The sequence below is a fragment of the Pelodiscus sinensis genome, chromosome 4 (assembly GCF_049634645.1).
Source record: "Pelodiscus sinensis isolate JC-2024 chromosome 4, ASM4963464v1, whole genome shotgun sequence".
NCBI classification, from domain to species: domain Eukaryota; kingdom Metazoa; phylum Chordata; order Testudines; family Trionychidae; genus Pelodiscus; species Pelodiscus sinensis.
The window spans coordinates 115,602,890-115,625,002 of record NC_134714.1 but is presented as its reverse complement, the minus strand read 5'-3'; the positions used below and the strand labels follow the sequence as shown (position 1 = coordinate 115,625,002).

Genomic DNA, 22,113 nt, shown 5'->3' with positions numbered 1-22,113 from the left:
TCAGTGTCTAAATCTGGAGTAGGTGGTGTGTATATATGTGTGGTAGACAGTCAGCAGTTAATCAGCTTACGCTGTCTCGTATATCTTGATTGTGTATAATGGAGACCCGGTAAACTAAACCATTGAAAAGTGGAGATTACTTTGGTGCTAGTGAAGAGAGGGAATCTTAGCCAACCTTAGTGTTCAGAGTGAGATGTAAGTTTGGGTTAATCCTATGTCTGGTTTCCTGAGTCTGTAAAATACACTATTTCATGATATTTCCACCTCCATTCTTGTGACATTTTGGTGCTTGCAGAATCCAGAACTACAGAGCCATATGAATATGTAAAATAAGCAGTGAAGGAAGGAACTGTTGGCTTTTCTGAACTTTCTTTGACTCTTGGAAATTTTGGTCTGAGCTTTGGGTGAAAGTTCACATCTGCATTGAATCCCAGTGCTGCAAAGGACTATGGCTGGAGAAGTTCTAGCGCCCAAGTTTGTTCGTGGAGTGCCTGGAATTAAGACACATTGCAATGGTACATCCTGTGTGTTCTGGGAAATAAATCTATCCTTATGAGCCCATTTCCGGTGGCCCCCTCTGTTAACTTTTGTCTTAACACCCCGCTATAATTGCAGAGAAATGGGGAAGATTATTTGTTTAAAGTTAGTTCTAGGCTGGGTTGTAATCTAAGACTAGACTCCAGTTTGTTTGGCTTTCCACGAGAGAGTTTCACGGCACTCGCCAGCTGGATGAGTGATTGTTAGGCAAGTCATTTCTGTTCCCTGTGCCTCAGCTTCCCATCTATAAAATGGTGATTATGATTCTGGGCTTCTTGTGTGGGGCATTTTGAGATCTACTGATGAAGAGTGCTGTCTAAGAGCTGGTATGATGACTGATAACCATCAAGGTAAGAGGAGCCAAGTGGCAGATATGGCAGGCATTGTCCGAGTGGAGTCCTGAGGAGCTTGGGAACAGCAGGTTACAGTCTTCCTGTCAGTAGGCTCTTGTAAAGCCCAGGGGCTATGGTAATTGAATACCTGGTCTCCCTTTGGAGTCTGGAAGGGGATTTAATGGGTAGGTGACAGACCGTTTCCTAGTGAAACTGTCTGCTGTGGCTGAAATTAGCAGTGCTGATAGCTTCCCTCCCTCCAGTTTGCACTTGCTGCCGGCCTTCACTTGGCACCTTTGAATGACACCTGAAAAGCCGTGGTTATGCGAGAGAAACTGATGCCTCCGCTGTGCACTGAGACATGGAGCTTTCCAGGCAAGTGTTTCAAACCAGGATGTGTTTCCCTCCTGTGACCTCACTCCTCATGTGCTCGAGGGGGAAACATTCATTACACAGGAGTGATACAGAGCCGTCAATGGCATTTAAATTGTCCACAAAAGCCAGGCTGGAGACAGAGATGCTGAAGACTAGGAACCACAGAAATGATCTAATGCCACAGGCATGGTTCTCGCTGTGAGGCTGGTAGGAGGATGGTTTTCCTCCCCTCGAACACCTTGAAAGTTCTGTGCTGCTGTCATCTCCACCCATGTAAGTTTCAGGAGCATAGGAGACTACATAAGGAAAGGAGACTCGGGAAGAGGATAGCCCTAAGAGGAGGTGCTGGTAGCAGATGCACACATAGTATGCATCATGAGCTTTGCTTCTAGGGATGCTAGATAGCATTTTGGAAGGCAAGAAATAAACTGCTTCTTGTTTTGCAGTAATCTGACCTTTAGAACATTAATGGGAGTTCCTGAAACAGAAGGGCAAGCTTTCTAGCTGGACCCTGGGAATGTGGCTTTTGCTTTATGGGAAAATGTAGTAAAGCTCTCAGTTGAGGAGAAGGGTAAGCAATAGACGGTGTGAATTCCATGTTACTGGGGAGCACCTTCAGTCAAGGCACTGAGCCTCAATAGTATGTGCCTGCATGGAGCTGACCCACCTCCCTAAATCCCAACCCTGCTTGCGCTGGGTGCCACGTGAAATCTGACATGGGTTCTCTGGGGGAGGTAACTTTTTTCTGGAAGTACCAAGTGCCTTGTTGGGAGTCTAGAGGGGGTGTCTCGAAACATTGCCAAAATGATTAAAAGTGTGGCTTTCCTAGGTCGTGTAAATAAGCACCTTTTTCTCACTAGATACCAACTGAAAGAGTGAAACCTAGTGTCCAGTCTGGAAATTACAGCACCCTTGCATCAGCTGTTTGGATTAAGCGGCAAGGAGTCCTGTGGCACCTTATAGGTGCATCTGATGAAGTGGGTCTTTGCCCATGAAAGCTTATGCTCCAACACTTCGGTTAGTCTATAAGGTGCCACAGGACTCCTCGCCGCTTTTGCAATTTCAGACTAACATGGCTACCCCTCTGATGTTTGGATTAAGTTACACCAGAAACTGCCAGCATTGCTACAAGTGCCTACAGCTTTCTCTTGTAAAGAACCCCACTTCTCCTACTTTCTTGTAATCCCTTTCATTTTACACATTGGAGTCTAGCCTCTGAAGTTCCAAATCAGAGGCCACAAAAACTAGCTATGGAATAATTGTTCCAAGTAGTTTAAAAAAACTTTTTTCCTGACTGCCAAGGATCATTGGGCATGTGTGTGGGTGAGCGAAACCGAGCAAGAAATCTCAATTGCCAATAATATAGTTCTCCCTTTTTATGATGTATTCTTTCATCTCCACATCTATCTCTCTTCCATTTCAGCTTCCATGAAATTGGCTGCAAGGCAACTGAGCCATTGGCCTTACTCTATTCCCTAGACCAACTCTGCTGTGAATCAGGAGAGACTGTGGGAAATGCTCAGAAGGCTGTCCCCACAGGAATGCTGCGGGAACACTTAGAGGGCACATGATGTGGATCAGTGTGGTTGAGCTTCTCTTTTTTTCATTAGGTTCCCAAAACCAGACTAGAAAATGAACCCCCAGGTTCACCCAGAAACCCAAAGGGTCTGTCCCTCATGATGGCGGAACAGGTGTTACCAGGGGGATGTTATGGCTAAAAGGGTTCACGTGATCTATGGATATATTAAACAGACATCTCAAGTAGGAGTAGGCTGGCACTGGTGTAACCGCTGCTGGAATATTGTCTAGTTCTGGTGTCCACAATTGAAGAATCTTTCTGAGTTGGAAAAAGTCCTGACTAAAAGGATTAGAAAACCTGTCTTAGACAGAGCTCTGGGATCTTATAATTACTATTTTCTTAACAAAGAGAAGGTTAAGGGGTGACTCGATTAGTCTCCAACAGTGTTCCTTCTAATCTTTTCCATCCACGTGTGAAATATATTTTTTATGTGCAATACCAGTAGAAACACAACCTCCCTGTGGGCACTCTGCTAATCAGATGGGCGGCATTTGAATCTCTCCTAAGCAGCTGCACAAGCGCACAGCTTACGGGGAACACTGGTCTCTAAATATTTGATAATGAGCTCTTCTGCCAGACATACAAAGCTACATTATTCAAGGGCTGGAAGTTGAAGTGAGGAAAAATTGAGACTGAAAATGAGACAGACATTTTTGACAGTGAAGGTAATTTAACCATTGGAACAATTTACTGAGTGTCAGGGTGGATTCTCTACTGCTGGCATTCCTTAAATCGAGGCTGAATGTCTTTCAGAAAGATCTGTTCTAAGAATTATTTGGGGGAAGTTCCTTAGGCTGCATTGTGCATGTCATATGAGAGGATCTAGTGGTTCTGCCGGGCTTTGGAATCTTGTAGCTGGAGGTTTTGGCTTGGCCGAAAAGAGCCTCAGTATGCGCTTTAAGTGGCAGTCTGGTGAGGCTGTGAGAACCACGTGTTCATATTTATGCAAAAAACTGCAGTAGCTTTGCAAGGCGGCAGCTGCCAAGAGAACCCTACATAAATCACAGCCTGACGCACTGCTGCGCTTCAGTGGCTGGTACGTGCTTTTAGCCCCACGCTAGCAAATCTAGAGTGGCTTGAGGCAAGACAAGAGGTTCACACAACATGCCCTGTAATCCCAGGAAAAATAATTTCCCATAGAGCCCTCTTCCTTTCTTGACAGACAAGCCCCTGATGATCTCTTCCCAAGCCATAACAGCCCAATTTGTACCCAGAGTGGAACTGCTCAAGGGTATCTCCCAGTACCATGAATATGGAATGTTTTTGTCACACAATCCTTAAGCCATCAAAGTCCTATTTTTATCCTGATCAGTTGTCCCACCAGGGAAAATCTGTTGTTTATACTGCTCAATGCTTCATCCAGTGGAACTATGGGCTGCCCTCCTCAAAACCCTTTTCTCTGCCCTGTGTTCACGCCTGTTGATGTTTCTCTCCTAATCTGTCTTCACAGTTCTTCACTTGCTTGGTGATCCTGTTTGCTTGTGAAGTGGCTGCTGGAATCTGGGGATTCGTCAACAAAGATCAGGTAAGAAAAACATTCCTGAAATCCTTGTTCCCGTGCGATCCTGTGGCTGGGCAAGAGTCTATTATGGTTCTGTCTCAGCTGCTGGAAAGATGATCTTGCACTTGAGGCATCATACTGAGACTCGGGATGTGTGGGTTCAGTTCCTGGTTCTACCACAGACTCGCTGCATGATCTTGGCTGTGTTGCTGAACCTTTCTGTGCCTCCCTTCCCCTTCCATAAAATGAGGATAATACTCTTCAGTTCAGTAAGTCAGCACTCGGGCCCTGATCACAGTTGGATTCTATAGGTGCTACTGCAATACACATAACAAAAGTGGACCCTTGCACAGACTCCTGGGGAAAAAGGAGAGCAACTCTGGCTGCACAGCATGAAGGGAATCTCTGAACTTACAGAAACAAACCCCAGCAAGTGGCCTGGTTTAGGGACCAGGCTACACTGTAAGAAGGGCTCTATTGCAAATTACTGTTCCTTGGAGGTACTTGCTGTGGATTTTCATCCTGCCAGGTGCAGCTTGCTGCTGCCTTTTAATTTCATGCTTGCGCTAGATGCAAAGACCATGTCCAGGCCAGGTATTGTGTACTGGCGTCTCCAGACCTGAGGTGAGGATGACAAACTTACTCTCTGGCAAGCCTATGTGGACTTTGGAGCCTGAAATTTCAGTATTCAATGTCTGACCCTTGGGGCCTCAGGATGAGTGTGTTTGTTCTGAGGTGCCTGAAATGAAGGACAGAACCTTAGGAAACTCCCTCCCTTCTCCTCCTCATAGCAGCACCATCTCCCTTTCTGCTCTCTTCCCCCTGCCCACCCATGCTGCCACACCCGCAGCTGCCTTGCGTGGATACCCTCCGACCAAACTCTAGTTCTCTTCGAAACATAACATTACTGAGTCCCCATGTCAATTCCTCCCTTTCAGTAGCCCTGCAGTATGCCTGGATTTCTGATTGAGAGATGTTGGGGGGAAGATGTCTCATCCAAAACCTAGCCTTCCCTAAAGAGAGAAGGCAGAGTGGGTCTGGCTCCATCTTTTGCATCTGGACCTTTCTTTTGGCAAAGCAGTCCTTGGAAACTAGTATAACATTGCACACATGCTCTGTTCTCCTCCAAGGATCGGCTGCCTCTGCATGAAAACCTTGGCAATCCTGCAGTGAGAGAGGAATTGGACATTAATATTCTGGTCACATCACCATCAGGGGGGTTCAAGAAGACAAGGAGATTTACTGTGCTTGAAGAAACAGCATGGGGAGGGGGAGCATTGGAAAGTCAACTGCTTTATTAAGAAGTTTAATTAAACAACACAAGCAGGTGGTTGTCAGTTCCATTTCAGATCTGTTTGAGACACCTCACTCAGCTGTGGGCAGAAACACTCAAGCAGTGATTCATAGGATAGACACATTACTTTTATTAGAAAAAACTCTGCATGGCTAAGCATGTTAACCCTTTCAGGATGGTTGAAGGTGGGCTATGTAAGTATTACTTTTGTCTGGGTATTGTTGGTGACAGTCCGAGAGGCGACAAGAGGAGTAAAACCCCGTTAGGAATTTGCTTTAAAAAAAAACAACAAGCATGGAAAGCTCTTAGATACCAAGGAGATGGGCGGCAGTAAAAAACCCTAAAAGAGGTCAAGGATTTGCCAACATAATGAGAGCAGCTGAATCTGCTACTTGTGATTTTAATTGAACATTTGAATATGAATGGAGATAATTCAAGCTCATCTTTGATCAAATTTTTTTTTGTATCTGGTTTCCCTGTGCTTAAGGGTGTGGTGGCTGGCAATCTTGGCTAATAATGCTGGCAGGCTGTTTCTGCCCTCCCATCCTATCCACCCTACTGAAGCACCTCCTAACTCAGGGTTGGGAAACCTTTTTTTGGGGTGGGGGCCACTGACCCCCCAAAAAATCAGTTGGGGACCTCACACAAGTGAGAAGCAAAAAAAAAGACCCCAAATCCTCACTGATGTGGCCCCTGACTGAGGAGAAAGACCTTCCACACATTCTCCTCACACACCAGAGCCTAGTGGGGCCCTGGCTAGTAGATTTTGTGGGAAGATGGGGCTGAAGCAACAGTGTGGGCTCCCCAATGCTGGGGGGGGGGGGCCCTGGGCCTCAGGGGCCACATTCAGGCAAGCCAACGGCCGCATCCAGCACCCAGGTCTTAGGTTCCCTGCCACCATCCTAACTAATAGCAGGGGGAGAGGAAAGAGCTGGGGCTGATGGGGGCACTCTTGTGAAAGGAGAGGTGACTTTCTGTAAATCTCACTGCTGAACAGCTCAAAAGGTCACTTACATTAATTGGTACCAGTGGTACTGAATCCTATTCATTGAGAGGAAATGTTAGCAATATTTGACCACCAATCAAGTCCAGATTGTGCTGAATAAATGGAATTGCTGCATTTTTTTTTTTTGTCTCTTCTTACAACCCTTCATGCCTGCTTGGTTAGGCAATCAGAGGCACTCCTTGATTTCTGAGATGGCTTAGACTGGTTTTGGGAGGGGGGAAGGATTAAATTTCCCCTGACTGTGATAATGAATGACTTAGCATGTTGATGTCGCACTCAAATCCAATGTTTCAGGTAAAAGGGAGGGAAGACAAAGAGCAATTAATAAAATAAAAATGGGTTTCTATGAGCTGGCCACCCCGCACTCTGAGAGATGGCTTGCTACAGATGTTGTGTAAAAGCTCTGTCCCCTCCTGTTTCTGCTCTCTAACCTTTTCCTTCTGCTCCTCTTACCTCCCTTTTTTTTCTTTAGGAAAAACTGCTTTTCTTGCAAGGGAGGATATTTTAAAGTGAGTTTTAGGGCTTGTAAATGGTGCCAGGCCAACCACCCTGGATCCTGAGGTCTTCTATTAACGTATAGTGTGAGGAAACAGCTGTGTAACCTTCACTATGTATCCCTGGCACTGCATAGCATGCCTGACACTGTTGATTGCTGCCACATTCTGCCTCACAGGTGACTGTGTTTTAGTGAGGAAATGGGTGATTATACAATACGGTTGATTTTTTTTTTTCAAAGCTCCCTAGCAGATTTTGGCAACCAGTTCCTATTAACTATAATGTTCATCCCTCTTACGCAGCTTTGAATATATCAGCCTGTGACAGAGTAGTCTCTGGGCCAATGAAGTCTGTCCCCAGGGGTCCCAGCCAATTGTGGAGGATTTGGAAAAGTGAGCGTGCCCCTGTGCCCTGACTCACTTTGCCCGCCTACCCTGCAAGCCAGGTGGGGTGGGGGAAACCCCACGTCCTGACCCCATTTCCATGGCAGGAGTGCCAGAGAGGGTGGGGCCATGGACTGCGGATAGGGATAGACCCCCACTTGCTTGAGCCCAAGGCCCTACAAAACCATAATCTGCTTCTGGCCTGCAGAGAACATTTGTAGAATATTTGGCTATTGTCGTGAGAATCACAGGTCCGATAATGAATACCCAAGGGGGGAAGGACAGAACCAGGTGGACAGTTTTATCAAATAAAAAATATTTATTTATGACAGTGGTGAATTTATAGTATTTATTCTAAGATTTTAATAGACCGTGTTAATAATGAATTTACAATGTTTATTATATTTATTCTATGGTTTCTAGTAAAACGTGTCAGAGATATAGGGATGGGAATGGCAAGGGGAATAGTCTCTAATCTTAAAATATCCAGCTACAGTAATAAAATAAGTGATAACTACAAACTCTTATGTACTACCCACAAACAACTACAACACTAAGCTTATACAACAACAAAAAATCAAATCATACATACCAACTTACACAGCACACGGAACATTTCACAGATATCGGTTCGGTTGCGAAGGCCTTGGTTACGCCCGAGAGTCGGGGGAGGTGGCTGGTCGGTTGATCAGGCCGGCAGCGCTTTGAAGTATAAGAGAAGGCACACGCACGGTGGTACGTGTGTTGCAAAGACCTCCTAGAGTAAACTGCCATGGGTATTTATCCCCAAATCCATACATCGCTTTCCCGTGCTTGCATATTACCATATATGGCCCAATGGTCACCAAGTGGTGGGTCTGTGTCCCAGGGGTTGGGCCGAAACTGTGCAGGTTTCATGCGACCAGGTAAGCCCCGCAGTTCTCACGCCAAGGTGACGGGTGGGAGAGTCTGAGGCTATTTTCCCCTTTTCACACCTTTCCTTTTTCTAAAGGCAATGGTATGCAGGAAGGGTGCAGCCGGTTTCTCTCAAGGAGTACTGCAGAACAAGAGCGGCCTGGCCAAACTTTTTTTACTGGGGGGGGGGGGGGGGGCAGTTTCTTTTCTCTAACAGCTATCATTTGCTGAAAGGCTTTGTGTAATAAATGAAGCTTATAATTAGGGCTGACAAGCAATTTTAAAAATTAATTGTGATTAATTGAACAATTAAAATTGTGCAGTCACACTGTTGAGCAATAATAGAATACTGTTTACATATTTATTTCTGTATTTTCTGATATATTGATTTTCAATTACAATACAGAATATAAAGTGTACAGTGCTCACTATACTTTTATTTTGATTACCAATATTTGCATTGTAAAAACAAATGAAATTGTTCAAATCACCTAATAGAGAGATTGCTCTACAATACTTCTATCATGAAAGTTGCACTTATAAATTATTATGCACAAAAAAACTGCATTCAAAAATAAGTGTAAACCTTTAGAGCCTACAAGTCATATGCCAGATGCACTAAAGATTCATATGCCTCTTCATGCTTGACCGCTGTTCAAGAGGACATGTTTCCATGCTGATGACACTTGTTTTAAAAAATGTATTCATCTAATTTGTGACTGAACTCCTTGCAGGATAAGTGTATATCTCCCCCCCCCCCCCATACATACATACACCCCTGCCCCCACATCCTGCCATATTCCATGTTATAATAGTCTTGGATGATGACCCAGCACATGTTTATTTTAAGACATTCACTGCAGATTTGATACAATGCAAAGAAGGAACCAATGTGCAGTTTCTAATGATAGCTACAGCACTTGACCCAAGGTTTAAGAATCTGAAGTGCCTTCCAAAATCTGACAGGACAAAGTTTAGAACATGCTTTCAAAAGTCTTTGAGGAGAAACACTATGATGCAGAAACTACAGACCTTGAATCACCAAAAAAGAAAAATCGGCCTTCTGCTGATGGCATCTGACTCAGATGATGAAAAAGAACATGCATGGGTCCTCACTGCTTTGGATTGTTCTCTAGCAGAACCCACTATCAGCATTGACATCTGTCCTCTAGAATGGTGGTTGAAGCATGAAGAGACCCATGACTCCATAGCCTGTCTGGAACATATATATGTTGTGATGCTGGCCATCAAAGTATTTTGCAAATGCCTGTTCTCACTTTCAGATGACATTGTAAACAAGAAGCAGGAAGCATTATTTCCTTTAATTGTAAATTTGGGTGTTTTTATGCGGGGTGGTGCTGTGTTTGTTTGTTTGTTTGTTTTTAGTCATTGACTGAACAAGAAGTAGAACTGAATGGACTTGTAGGCTCTTGACTTTTACATTATTTTGTGTTGAATGCAGTTAAGTAACAATCATCCACATTCATAAGTTGCACTTTCATGATAAAGAAATTGTGCTACATGACTTGTAATAGGTGAATTGAAAAATACTATTACCATTTTTAGAGTGGAAATACTTGTCATCAAAAATAATATAAAGTTAGCACAGTACCCTTTGTATTCTGTGTTGTAATTGAAATGTATATTTGAAATTAAATATTTTGGATGTTTTTATACATTTTCAATTAATATTCTGTTTAATATTGTGATTAAAACTGTGAATAATTGAGATTAATGTAAAACTTTAATCACGTGAGTTAACTGTGACCGAAAGCTCTTCTTAGAATTTTTGTCTTGACATTAAGTACTTTGATCTCTGTGAGGCTGCAGGAAAATGGCTCTCCAACGTGCATTTATAAATAATCATAATGGGCCTAAACAGGCCTGTTCGTTTTCTCTTCGGAGAGCAAGAAGTGTACCTTACCCACGATTAAGCTTACCACGCAATTCTTCTAAGCAAGCATATTTTATTCTTAAGCTAAAAGTGTTATAGCAAATATATTAAAAACAATAAGAGCCTTTCCCATTTGCTAATAAACTTACCAGAGATCACCTTCCCCCAATGTGTTCTCTGGCAGAACTACTCCTTTAAAGTACCTCCCACAGTTTTTTTCTGTGGTTTCAAGTTCATCACACTCTTTGCTCAGAACAAAAGTTAGTCCATCCTTTACATGGTTTGACAGTCTTTGACCTGTAGATTTCAGGAGCAGGAAATCAGTAGACGACAGGTTTCTCTACTCAAGAGGTAGCTTCAAAAGAATAGATTCAGCGTGAGTCATTTGCATTTCCCTCACCCCCAAGTATTTTGCAGGAAATATATTCTGTTTTTACATGTATTATCCTAGAGATTAGCAGGAAGACAGGATTAATGCAAAGAAGTTCCATATTATCCCCCTACATTTTAAATATAAACTCCAAGGATATTAAACTGTGTTGCCTGAAGTTCAACATAGATCAATAAGGTTCATCTAGGATATTGCTGTAATGATCATAAATAAAACCCAGTTTCTGGGAATGACCCTGAGAATGGTCTGCCATTAGCTGGGCAACCTGGTGTCTGTTTCACTTTTTGTTTTGGAAGTTGGGAGGATCAGTTTAGTTTTATTTTCTGTGCTGGTAAAAGGGATTTTTCTTGCTCTCTCTCTCTCTGCAGATTGCTAAAGATGTGAAGCAGTTTTATGACCAAGCATTACAACAAGCATTGCAGCAAGAAGTTGGGGTTTCTGATGCAACTAATGCAAAAACTGTGGTGAAGACATTCCATGAAACGGTAGGCTGCCTGGGATAGTTCTGGTGGGCTCTCTATTGGGTACAAAAATAATCTGTTACAGTACTACATCCAAATATAATGTCACCAGGTATCCACAGGGGATATGCACCTGGGAATAATCTGACTAATGCATGTGTTGTGATTGTGATGACTCCTCCTTCAGTTCATGGGACTTCACAGAAGTGGTCAGGAATAAGCACTGCTGTGCATAACTTGCTCCTCCTGCGAGGGAAGAGGCAGTGAGGTTGAGAAGCTGGTGCCTTGGACTCCATGTAGAGAGGAGTTTAACATGATCAGGAGCTGGTGGCAAACTTTCTCAGCACAGGATCTTTGTTGTGAGGATCAGAGTTAGCTCAACCTAGTTATTTTCAGAGCTTGGTGCAAAAAACACCATTTTTTCTGAAGGCTCTTCAAATAACTGGCAATGAGGGGCAGCAAGAACAGGGGGGGAGAGAGAGGTCTGAGTATTTGATCCAAGGGATGGCAAAAACAGGACCCACTGAGAACTAAATTTCATCCAGATTTCAATACTTTGCCCTGGATGCTTAGGCTTGGTATTAGACAAACCTGAGATAGGTCTGGTGATGGAATAGCCCCTGTTGTAAGTTAGATCTGAGATTAAATAAAATCCCCTTTGCTTACCTTGAAACTGTGCCATGCCTCCGTTAAATAGAATCCCGTGGAAGAGGAGTTCAACTCTGATGATTTCATCCAACATTTCTGCTGGGTTTAGCTAGATTTTCCTGGGATCTCCAGGAATCAGGAATACACACCTGGTATGGTTATCCTGTCCAGCTACTGCACCACACAGAAATCCAAATTGAATTTAGAAGTTCGCAACTCTCCATTCAAACCAAGCTATCCCTGTGTTCTCTCCGCCTACAGCTGGATTGTTGCGGTACAAACGCCATGACATCCTTCGGCATCTCGCTCATGACTGAGCTGTGTCCAAAGGAACAATCTTTGCTTACCGGTCCATTTCAGGTACGGATGGCTACTGTTACTACCATAGAACATTGGGTGAGGGAGCAGATCTGTGGGATTCTGTGTCAAGATTGAAGCACATTGGAAACTTGCCTTTTCTCTTGGAGAGCAATAGGGTTGCTGCATCCCAATTCGTGAATTGGGAGGGTGATGGGGAAATCAGCTCCATCCAGAAGGGGAAGAACACTATGCATTCGACTTAACCCATCTTCTGTCATAATTTCTATTAAGGAGCCAGTCCTCTCCCCTAGCTGGCAAAGGTTGGTGATGGGGGAAATAAGTAGGAGATAGCAAAGGAGTGAGGATAAGAAAATCCTCTCCCCAGCATTGACAGGCCCACTGGAAATGGATGGGCTATTCAGCACCAAACAAATCCTCCACAAAAAGGCAGTCCAGGGCAGTCCTTGCATGCTAAGGTTAGCGATGGCTCCAGCTTGGCTGTTCCTCAAAAAATGCACCAAACAAGGTTTTGGATGCTACCAAGGAGAGCAAAATGTTCATTCCTACTGAAATCAGTGGGTGTTTTGCCATTTATTTTATTGATGATGGGAAATTATGCCATGAAGTTTCATAGGAATGGGTGGGAGGGATAGTAGAAATATTGAACACCACTCCTTTCTGTACAAATGTGCCTTGGCACACAACTAGAATGAGAGACTAAGCTGCCCTGATATGTGTTCTTCTCTGCTTACGTTCACCAGGACTGTCATAAGAAAATCGATGAGCTGTTCTCAGAGAAGTTGTATCTGATTGGTATTGCAGCCATTGTGGTGGCAGTAATCATGGTAAGTAGGAATGCTGGTGCACTTTCAGCTGGATTTTTTTTTTAAGTGAAACCATAAATCTAGTGTTCATGAAAGCACATAACTACCACTGACTCACTAACACAGCATGGGCTGTGTTAGTCCATGTCACTCTACTACTAATACAGACCCTGAAAATCCTACTGGGGGAGTTTGTGTCACAAAACTGACCTGTCCTGTTCGCTGAGAGAGTCCTTGTTCAGTCTCTCCAGCTGTACCAGTTCACCTCAGTCCTGACCAATCCCAAGAGTGCAAAGTTGAGTGTTGGCTTTGTAACACAGACTCACTAGAGAGTAGAGTTAGAGTCGCTTTAGTGGAAGGATTGGTACCAGAGTCTCATTCAGTGGCAAGTCTCTGGAGTATGAAGGCAAAATTCCTTAATCTGCGGCCCCATCTCATCTCCCTTCAAAACTATTTTAATTCTGGAAGCCTTGAGAGTCAGGCTGGAATTAGTTTGTTTTCCTTCCCATAATGCACTCTGCTTCGTACCATAGTGGGGGACAAGAGCACAGCACCTCTTTCCTTATCCATTCTAGTTCCCATTCACATCAGTACTCTGTCTGTCTTCTCCTCTCTCTCCCCTCATCCTGCAACCAAGCCACTGAATACTACATAAGTCTCCAGGCTGGCTGCTCTACTCTGAGCTTTAACTCATGAAGTCCACAGTAGAACAAGCGCTTGTGCTGAATTTTCCCAGGTGCCCCTCCCTTAGGGTGTGTCTAAACTACATGGCTCCGTCGATGGAGCCATGTAGATTAGGCTGATCGGAGGGAAATGAAGCCGCGATTTAAATAATTGCGGCTTCATTTAAATTTAAATGACAAAGGCTTCCTTGTCGACAGCGGCATCTCCAGACTGCCCAGATCTGCCGACAAACAGCTGATCATCAGCTGCTCGGCAGAGCGCGGCAGCCATTTAAATTTAAATGAAGCCGCGATTATTTAAATCGCGGCTTCATTTCCCTCTGCGGATCAGCCTAATCTACATGGCTCCATCGACGGAGCCATGTAGTTTAGACACACCCTTAGAGATTTAAGGGAATGTTTTTATTCAAAGCACAACTACCTTGTGGTACTCTCTGCTGCAGGATGTGATTGAGGCATAACATTTTAAATTTCACACAGACATTCGACACTTAAGAATGTTTGAAAACTGCTCTAGCCGAGGTGATGTTTTAAGAGATCGCTGTCCTGTTCTCTTCACTGCAACTATATCTCCCAGCTGGAGGGAAGCAAGACATTTTATTTTCCTGTGTGTTTTTTTTTCAGTTAGTTTATGAGACATGTCGTCTTCTTCCTCCAAAGCATCCATTGGCTACTTTCAGAAGCAAGAAACCAGGACTAGCTGGGCCATAGTCTTGTTCTTGCATTGTAAATCATGGGTTGAATTATTAACAGTCTACAGGCTCTGCTAAGACACAGTGGAGTTAGGGACCTCAGCAAACAGCCAGCTAGAGTGCCCCGAGTCTGTTGTATCCAACACTGCAGGAAATTAGAGCAGCCAAGAGCCTAACTTCAATGGAGGACAGGTATAGCATTGTCCCACCTGTGACCTACCCCTCCCCCCACACTTCCTCTTGTGCCAGGAGTGTAGAGGAAGAATGAGGGGGTCCTGGGTTAGCATAGCAGACCAGGAAAGCAAACTCTCTGGGTCCCTAAGCTCTGGCCAGAAGGAAGAGCTCATGGCTGGAGCTTACAAATGAAAATTTCACTAGCAGCTTTTTTCTCCTTTCAGATCTTCGAAATGATCCTGAGCATGATACTGTGCTGTGGCATAAGGAACAGCTCTGTGTACTGAGAAGTGGAGAGCTGGGGGGGGGAAGGTTGGAGATGACTGCGCAAAAGGGACCCCAAGTGCCACCAAGTGACCAGGAGACATTTCAACAAAAGACAAAGAAAACTATGTATATAAATACTTCCAATATTACCATACAGTACTTATCATTTTTACTTTAAACTACTTTTTTTTTTAAACAAGTAAAACTTTCCCATGACCTTGTGGCTGAGTTAGTTACACATCAGTTTTGTGTGGTAGGGAAAGCTACTGTACCAGCAATTCTGACCCTTTATCTTTTTTTTTTTTTTTTTTTTTTTCCCCTCCCTCCCTCCTCTCTCTTATTTCAGTGATGTTATGGTGCAAAAACAGAGGGACAGAGCAGCAGGCTATTGCCTCTTGTGAGGACAATGGACACTTTTGCCTTGGGTTTTTTATTTGGGGTGGTATTTTCTAAAAAAAACATAACTGGAAACTGAATCAGGGTCCTTTTGTTCTCATCTCTTTTCCCCATGGTGGCATTCCCTGGTGTGCAAAGCCTGATAGAAATGAGAGGCAGGGGACACTGGCTTTCAAGTTGAGATGCAGCCCAGAGGAATCTGGAAGAGATGGCCTGTGCCAATAAGATCAGTGTATGTTAAATAAACGTGAATTTAATAGTTACAATTTTAAATTCTAACTCTTAACTTTTTCCATGAGGTTAGCAACACATTTAAAAAACAAACTGACCTGTTACTTTAGGGCTGAAGCTGTCTCAGTTCATAGGCTAGGAATTAATTCTTATTCCCTCTATTTTTTTTCTTCAAATTCTGCAGATGACTGAAAAATAAGTCTTGCTTTATGTTCCTGGACGCTTCTTTCCATTCATGTAACATGGGGACTGGAGAGGCTTAACATCCAGTCAGGTTTTGTTGGTTCCTAATTTGAACTAATATTTCTATATAAATAATATTAAAAGGGGGAGGGTAGATAAGAGCTGAGGTCCTGAATCCTCAAAATCATCCACAAAAAAAATGCAGGGCGACTTTTGTGTGTTTCCTCGTGTATTTAACCTCATTTTGTCTTGGCGTCATAATTCTTTTTTGATACAGTTTTGCTTGTGCATGGCATATTATCATATGCTGTAATTATACCAAAAATCCCATAACCTATTAAACATTTAAAAAAAAAAACCTCCACTTTCAAATCTACATTAAGAGCTGGAAACCAACTCTCTGAAGCTGAGAAATTCAGAATTTAAAAAGGCACCAGTTTGCACACACTTCTTGCATAGTTAAAATGCAAGTGGTGTGTGTGTATTTAACTGTGTGCCACTCTGCTGAGCTATTAGTATAGCTAATACTCAGAGGATAGCATATGCCTCCAAAATCTATGTAATAAAACTTGTACGCCTGTCTGTGTGTGTGTCTGTCTCTCTCTCTCTCTCTCATATAGATGCTCTAGATGTATAGATATATTTTAAACAAAGCTATTTCTCTTTCCCTAAATCCTTATGGGGACTTCAGCCAGGGATTGCAGCATCTTGCAGCTGTTGGCTGACCAGAAGCAGGAAGTTTTTATTCTCTGCCAAGTTAAGACCTGAGGTTCCTCTTGCTTTTACCCTCTTCCCTCCCCCCTCCCCTTTTACGAATATTTGTTTCTCTGAAGTATTTCTTTTTAACTGCCAAAAGGAAGTGTTCCAAATCAGGTCTGGAGTGAGGGGATCCTGTATTCTTGCTAGGCTATACACACCCCTCTCCACTGTGCTCACAGCCATTGCTACACACTGAATGAGGCATTACCACAATGGGGTAAATTGATCAATCCAGAGGCTTATTTTTTTTCTCCCAATTTCCCTTTCTTCAGCACTTAAGGGCTTTAAAAAAATAGTAACCTAGAGAAGAGGTGTATCAGCACACCCTTGATTGATTGGGGGTTGAGCAGGAAGTAATCAAACTTTAGAAGCAGCCTTAACAGTAACATTACCCTGAATGTCCATTTTGCATGCATTGGAAATGAGAAGATTGTGCACCAGGTGCCTCCACCACTGTACATTTTTAGGGCCACCTCTGATATGTGGCTATATGTAAAATGTGACTCATCAGCTGAGCATGTGTGTTTACATATATGTGCATCAGGGTTGTTAGCATACAGAATGGATGTGTAACTTGCCGCCTCTTTGTCGACTGTTGATAAATGTGTATAAATATGCCATTAAGCATTTCAGTTTTGTTTTTTCCTGTACCGTATATTTGATATTGTTCATTATTCAGTTGATATTGTGTCAGTAGCCGGAGCTCTGTTTGAAGATTCATTGGGTCTCCAAAGAAGGGAGTGCAGGTCAGGTGTGTTCTTTGCTGTAGCTTTAAGGTACTAGACTTGCCTCTTGCAGCAGCAGGTGGGAAGAAGTGACTGTTGCGGAGCAAGGTGATCTGAATCCTGATAATGGGGAGGGAAAACATGGAAGCAAAATCTGTGGTCAAATAGTGCCCTAGGCTGGCTGGAATTTGCCATCCAGAAAGTAACGCTGCACTTGGAACTCTGGTAGTGCCCTTGTAGTTGTCCGCTACCTTGGCAGCCTCCTGCCCTAGAAAAGAAGCCTGCCTGGAAGAGATGCTGATGGAACTTGGAGCTCTGAAGGCTGGGGAAATGGCTTTTGAATGTGGTGGCAGCGATTTGGGACTAGGTTAGAGGGAATGGAGTTTCTGACTCCACAGAGTGGAACTGAGGGTCACCGAAGAAAGCTGAAAGATGAGTTTCACCAGATGGCATTAATGCCCTGTCCATTTCTCTTCAAGGTTTTTATAGGAGCATCACCATGTTCCATACCTTGTTTCTCAGCTAACGAGGCCAGAGAGGGAGAGAAGTAGCTGTCATACTTAAGAATAGCCTGAGGAGTTGAGGAACAGCTAAATAAAACTACCACCCCCCCCTTTGATCTTTCATCCTAAATTTCTTATAAGGGGAGGCCTAAGTAAAATTTGAGAGCAGATTCCCCCTCTCCCAAGTTATCCCTGAGAACTGCTCAGTATGCCCAAAAGGGACATTGCCCTATATCTGAATAACGATCCTAAAGCTAGATGAGCAAGAAGAGAAGCACAGTGCAGAACTCATGCTCCTTCCAAGATACTATCCTGCCTATGTGTGTGTGCAAACATGCAGACCCAGGGCTTGCTCCCAAAGACTTCTTGCGGATTGGAGTGGCATCGCTATCTAGGGCTTTGCAAGATTGTGGCTATGAGCTCAACACTCCCTGTAAAGAGAATCCTCTTCCCAGAGGAAACCAGTCATTGAGAAACCAGTGATAAAGCCAAGGAAGAGGAGGCGAGTCCCATTTTGTTGTGGGAGGACAGGAGCTAGGAATTAACCCAAACTGGGATTGAAGACCCAAGATGGAACAGAGCTGCGGCCAACTAAACTGAATGTTTGGGATTCTTTTAGATTGTGGAGCATGCCACAACGCTGTGTGTTTAACTTCTTCCTCCAGCTGCCTTGTTTTGGTTTTTGACTTTTTTTTATGAAAAGAAATCTAATGTTAATCACAGTATGTATAGTGTGACAATGCTCTACGATTTACAACCAGTTCACCTTAACACCAGGATGCTTCATGAGCCAGGCTTAGACAGCATGGGCAGGGGCAGGACTCTGGGATGGTGGAGGGGGCGAAATGGGCATGCTGGAGGGGGACCTCTAGAATGGAACTATGTAAAGACACATGGCTCTTGCCAATAGTAGCTGCTGCTGCAGATGCCTTCCATTGGGAGGGGTGGCAGTGGGGGAGCGAGTATGAATTCCAAAATGAGAGGGTTAAAATTCAGAGAGACCTGTGGTGGCAAATGGAGAAACCAAATTTTGTACTAAAAAGCCACGGGGGATATCTCAAAGAGCTCATTGTTCTCAAACCGAGTGCAGTGGGATGGCTTTCTGATCTGTCAGCGGGTCCAGCAATGGGATAACTGCTACCATCTGCCCACTCTGACAAAGCTCTAGCACTGAGCAAGAGGGGCAAGTACAGTGCTGTGATCCCACAGCTGCCCTTTCATCTCCATCTCCTGTACCTTTTGTGACCGGTAGTACAGGCATCCCAGGGTGGCTCTAGGCTCCCACCATGGCTTCTGCGGAAACAGGAATGAGAGGGTGAGGGAGACAGATGTGTCTAAAACACAAGCAACCTCCATTTCTTGCTCTCTTTGGCTGTGCCTGTGCTAAGAGATCATGCCCATCCATTGTCTTTTCACTTGATTACCTGAATGTTAATGGAGTCAAACATAACTACTTTAAAAAAGTGATATTTAAAAACAATAAACTTACAAAAAAAAGTGGTGTCAGCGTTTGTCTCTTTTGGAGGACAAGATCCCAAACGCCTCTTCTAAGAGAAGGGAGGGGGGAGCTGAAATCAAACTTGGGCGAACACTGTCTCCTCAACTTCCCTCAGTATTAAGTATAAATTGTCATATTTTTGACAAGTTTCCCTTCCCGCTTCCTTACCTTCAAGGCCCCTAGCTATCCATTTGGACATGTGCACATTGGTGATTGGCGCATTGGGGGGAAATGATTTTTTTAATGTTATCTTTTTGGAAGCATTACAAATAAAGGAATAAATATCCATTCCATGTTGTTTCCTACGGGTAAGCAGAAGCTCTGCAGTGCATACCCTAGTGTGAGGATATTTAAACACTCTCTCCATGTACAAATTTTTACACATTTCTTTCAATTTTTTTTAACAATTTATTGCTCCTTTGTTATAGATAATCTGTGACACAACCCTAGGAGTCCTCAGTCAGCTTTGGTCTCAGATGATGCTTAATTCCATGCATGGCAGATCATAGCGTCATTCACATAACTGTTTCACAGCTGTGAACTGGCATAGGCTCAGTACTAAATTCTCAAAGTTAGATAGTAAATATCTATCAGCCAAGCATCCCTTTCTCTCTGCATCGCTGAGCAGCTGGTTTCAGGTCTGGATGAAAGCAGACCTGGCCCAATTCATTTGCTCCGTCAAGGCTATTGGTGTCTGGATTCTCCCAGACCTCTGAAGAACCATCACTCAGCTGCTGAGAAATGTAAAACAGGAAGTATACCTAAGGCATGTCTGAAAGCCTTTATTATGTGAACCGAGAAGCACCTTCAGTTCATTGCACTTAAAGGGAAAAGGCTGCCTTGAAATGGTCCCAATCCAGAACTGTTGGAGGGACCCAGCCAGAGCTGGGGAAATTCAGCTGAACAGAAGGCTGTGAGCTCAGAAACAAGAGAGTTGATTCTGGAAGGAGGCCTCCATGAAAAGGGATAGGATGTGCAGATTGTGGCAGGGGAGAGGAAAGCTTGGAGGGAGCCTTATCACAGAAGTCCTGAGCCAAGGGCTGCAAGAGGAGAGATGTAAACAGAGATGGAGGTCCTGGAATAAGAGCAGAGGAGCTTTAGAACAAAGTGGCTGTTGCCACTTGTGGTCTGGAATGTAGAGCTAGAGGACAGCTGCATTTTAACTTGTACTTTGGGGGGAGGGGAAGTTTGAGGTCTGAGTCGAAGGGATTTGCTAAAGGTTAACATTAATAAAGTATGTTCAGTACTAGGGCTAGATTTGGACTCAGAGGAACAGCCTTCCTTTCCCAGACCAATTAAATGGCTGTTGATCTGATCTGTGGTGAAGAAGGGTAATAATCCTGCTAAAGTAGATGAAGGGGAAACTGAGGCAGGCTTGCTTGTCTTGCCATGGTTGGCTACAGAAGGAAGACCTGGCAGCAGTGAGCTCTTACAGCTGATAAATGACACAAATAAGCAACAGAACTCTGTAATTGTTACTTTGCAGATACTGCAACTAAATATCACTAAGCATGTAATCCTTCTAGTGCTTTTGTTCATGCTGCTTACACTATTTCTGATGCACCATGAAAAATTAATTTGAAAGCTTGCCAAAACAATGGGAGGAAATCATGCCTCAAGCACTGGGAAGACCTTCTATCTGATGACCCCTTTGTTATGCTTTAGCATTATTTAAATTGCCAAACACTGCATTTAAAACTTTCACTTAAAGATCACTTGTAACTGGAAAAGTGTTTGGTTCTGTGTGTGTGTGTGTTTTGGTTTTGCCTGCTGGGCAGTTCATTTAGACACCAATTTAAAAACAAGCTTTTGTCTTTTTAGACCATTCCAACCTTTACAAAGCCAATCTTTAAAGTCTTCTTGTAATTTTTATTTGTCGAGTCATGCTGCCCAGGAATGAACCCATCTCCTTGAAGCAGCTATGGAGCCCAGAGGGAGCTGCCACAGTTCATGGGCAGCCTTCTGTGTCTGTATTTATGTGAGGAAGGGAGAAAAAAAGCTAGTGGTTGGTTGATGGCAGCTGGGTTGCCAGTGGCTGAGGAGTATGAGAAGTTATTCTGGGCTCCAGTACTCGGGGGAGGGCTGGGGACTGGTGCATACATGCCCTTCCTCTGCAGCTGTGTAAGCCTATCCGGAGTCCCACAGGCAGCGATACAGCAATGCTGCCTTCTTGTTTTGATGGGTTTCTGCATGGCTGCCTTGCTCTGTGGTTCCTCCCCCAGCTGTCTCAGCCTGAATTGGTGGGAGGAAGCTGTTTTACTTTCTGTTCGTGCTTGTGTCATACCTTGCTATTTTTGTGTTGTAACTCCATTTATTGCTTGACAACACCTTGCCGCTGCAGCCAGAACAAGCTGTTCCGCCTTCAGGGACTGGGAAAGTATGCTCAGCCCTAGTTCTCCACAGCATGTGGACTAAAGTATCTGCAAGGAGGGAGGGGGAGAAACAGGGACAATGACCTCCACTATGAAACAGGTACAAAACAAGCTGTAAGAGGGAATTACAGCAGCAAATGCAGTAGGCAAGAAGCCACCAGTCAGAAAGGACCCTGTACCTAGAGGTAGAGATGCTGGAAAGAGATGGGCTAGATCGTCTGGTCAGGCTGGCTCCTTCAAACCAGTAATACTTCCACTAAAAAGCATCCCTCAGTCCATTTCCACTAACCCCTCGCTCCCACATCACCTGCTTTGTCCCTATTGTCACCCCCTCCCCCAACACACATGCCCTTCAGTGTAATATTTTTGCCTTGTTCTGCTAGGCTGTACTCGCTGTTGGTTCTTTTCTCTATCCTTGCCTCCTTTTCCCTATCCTTGCCTCTGTACTCAGCACTGCTGCCTTGGGTGCCCTCTGCAGGTGTCCTCTACACAAGCCCACTGGCCAGGAAACCCTGACCTAAGCAGGTTTCCATGGGAATGTTCTAAAGACCCCCCAAAAGGGAAAGCCTCTTGTGTGTTAAAACTCCAGCTCAACCACAGCCAGCTGAAAGACATTTTGTTCTAACTTTGCCTGCTATTGCTGCCAAAATGTATTCCAAACACAGCTCTCGTGTCATAAATTATTGTAGTTAACAGCACTCCAGAAGGCAGAGAGA

At 44.0% G+C, this 22,113-nt stretch overlaps 1 protein-coding gene across 2 annotated transcripts in view; it reads left to right on the top strand.

Moving 5' to 3' along the window:
- Nucleotides 1–19,028, top strand: part of CD81 (CD81 molecule) — a 77,631-nt gene extending 58,603 nt beyond the window's left edge. For both annotated transcript variants that reach the window (XM_006134911.3, XM_075928146.1), the window contains 5 exons: nucleotides 4,274–4,348; nucleotides 11,050–11,166; nucleotides 12,052–12,150; nucleotides 12,852–12,935; nucleotides 14,688–19,028. In XM_006134911.3, coding sequence (XP_006134973.1) covers nucleotides 4,274–4,348; nucleotides 11,050–11,166; nucleotides 12,052–12,150; nucleotides 12,852–12,935; nucleotides 14,688–14,750 — 438 coding nt within the window. In that variant the 3' untranslated portion in view covers nucleotides 14,751–19,028. The remainder of the gene's footprint in view (nucleotides 1–4,273; nucleotides 4,349–11,049; nucleotides 11,167–12,051; nucleotides 12,151–12,851; nucleotides 12,936–14,687) is intronic.
- Nucleotides 19,029–22,113: the final 3,085 nt, after the last annotated feature.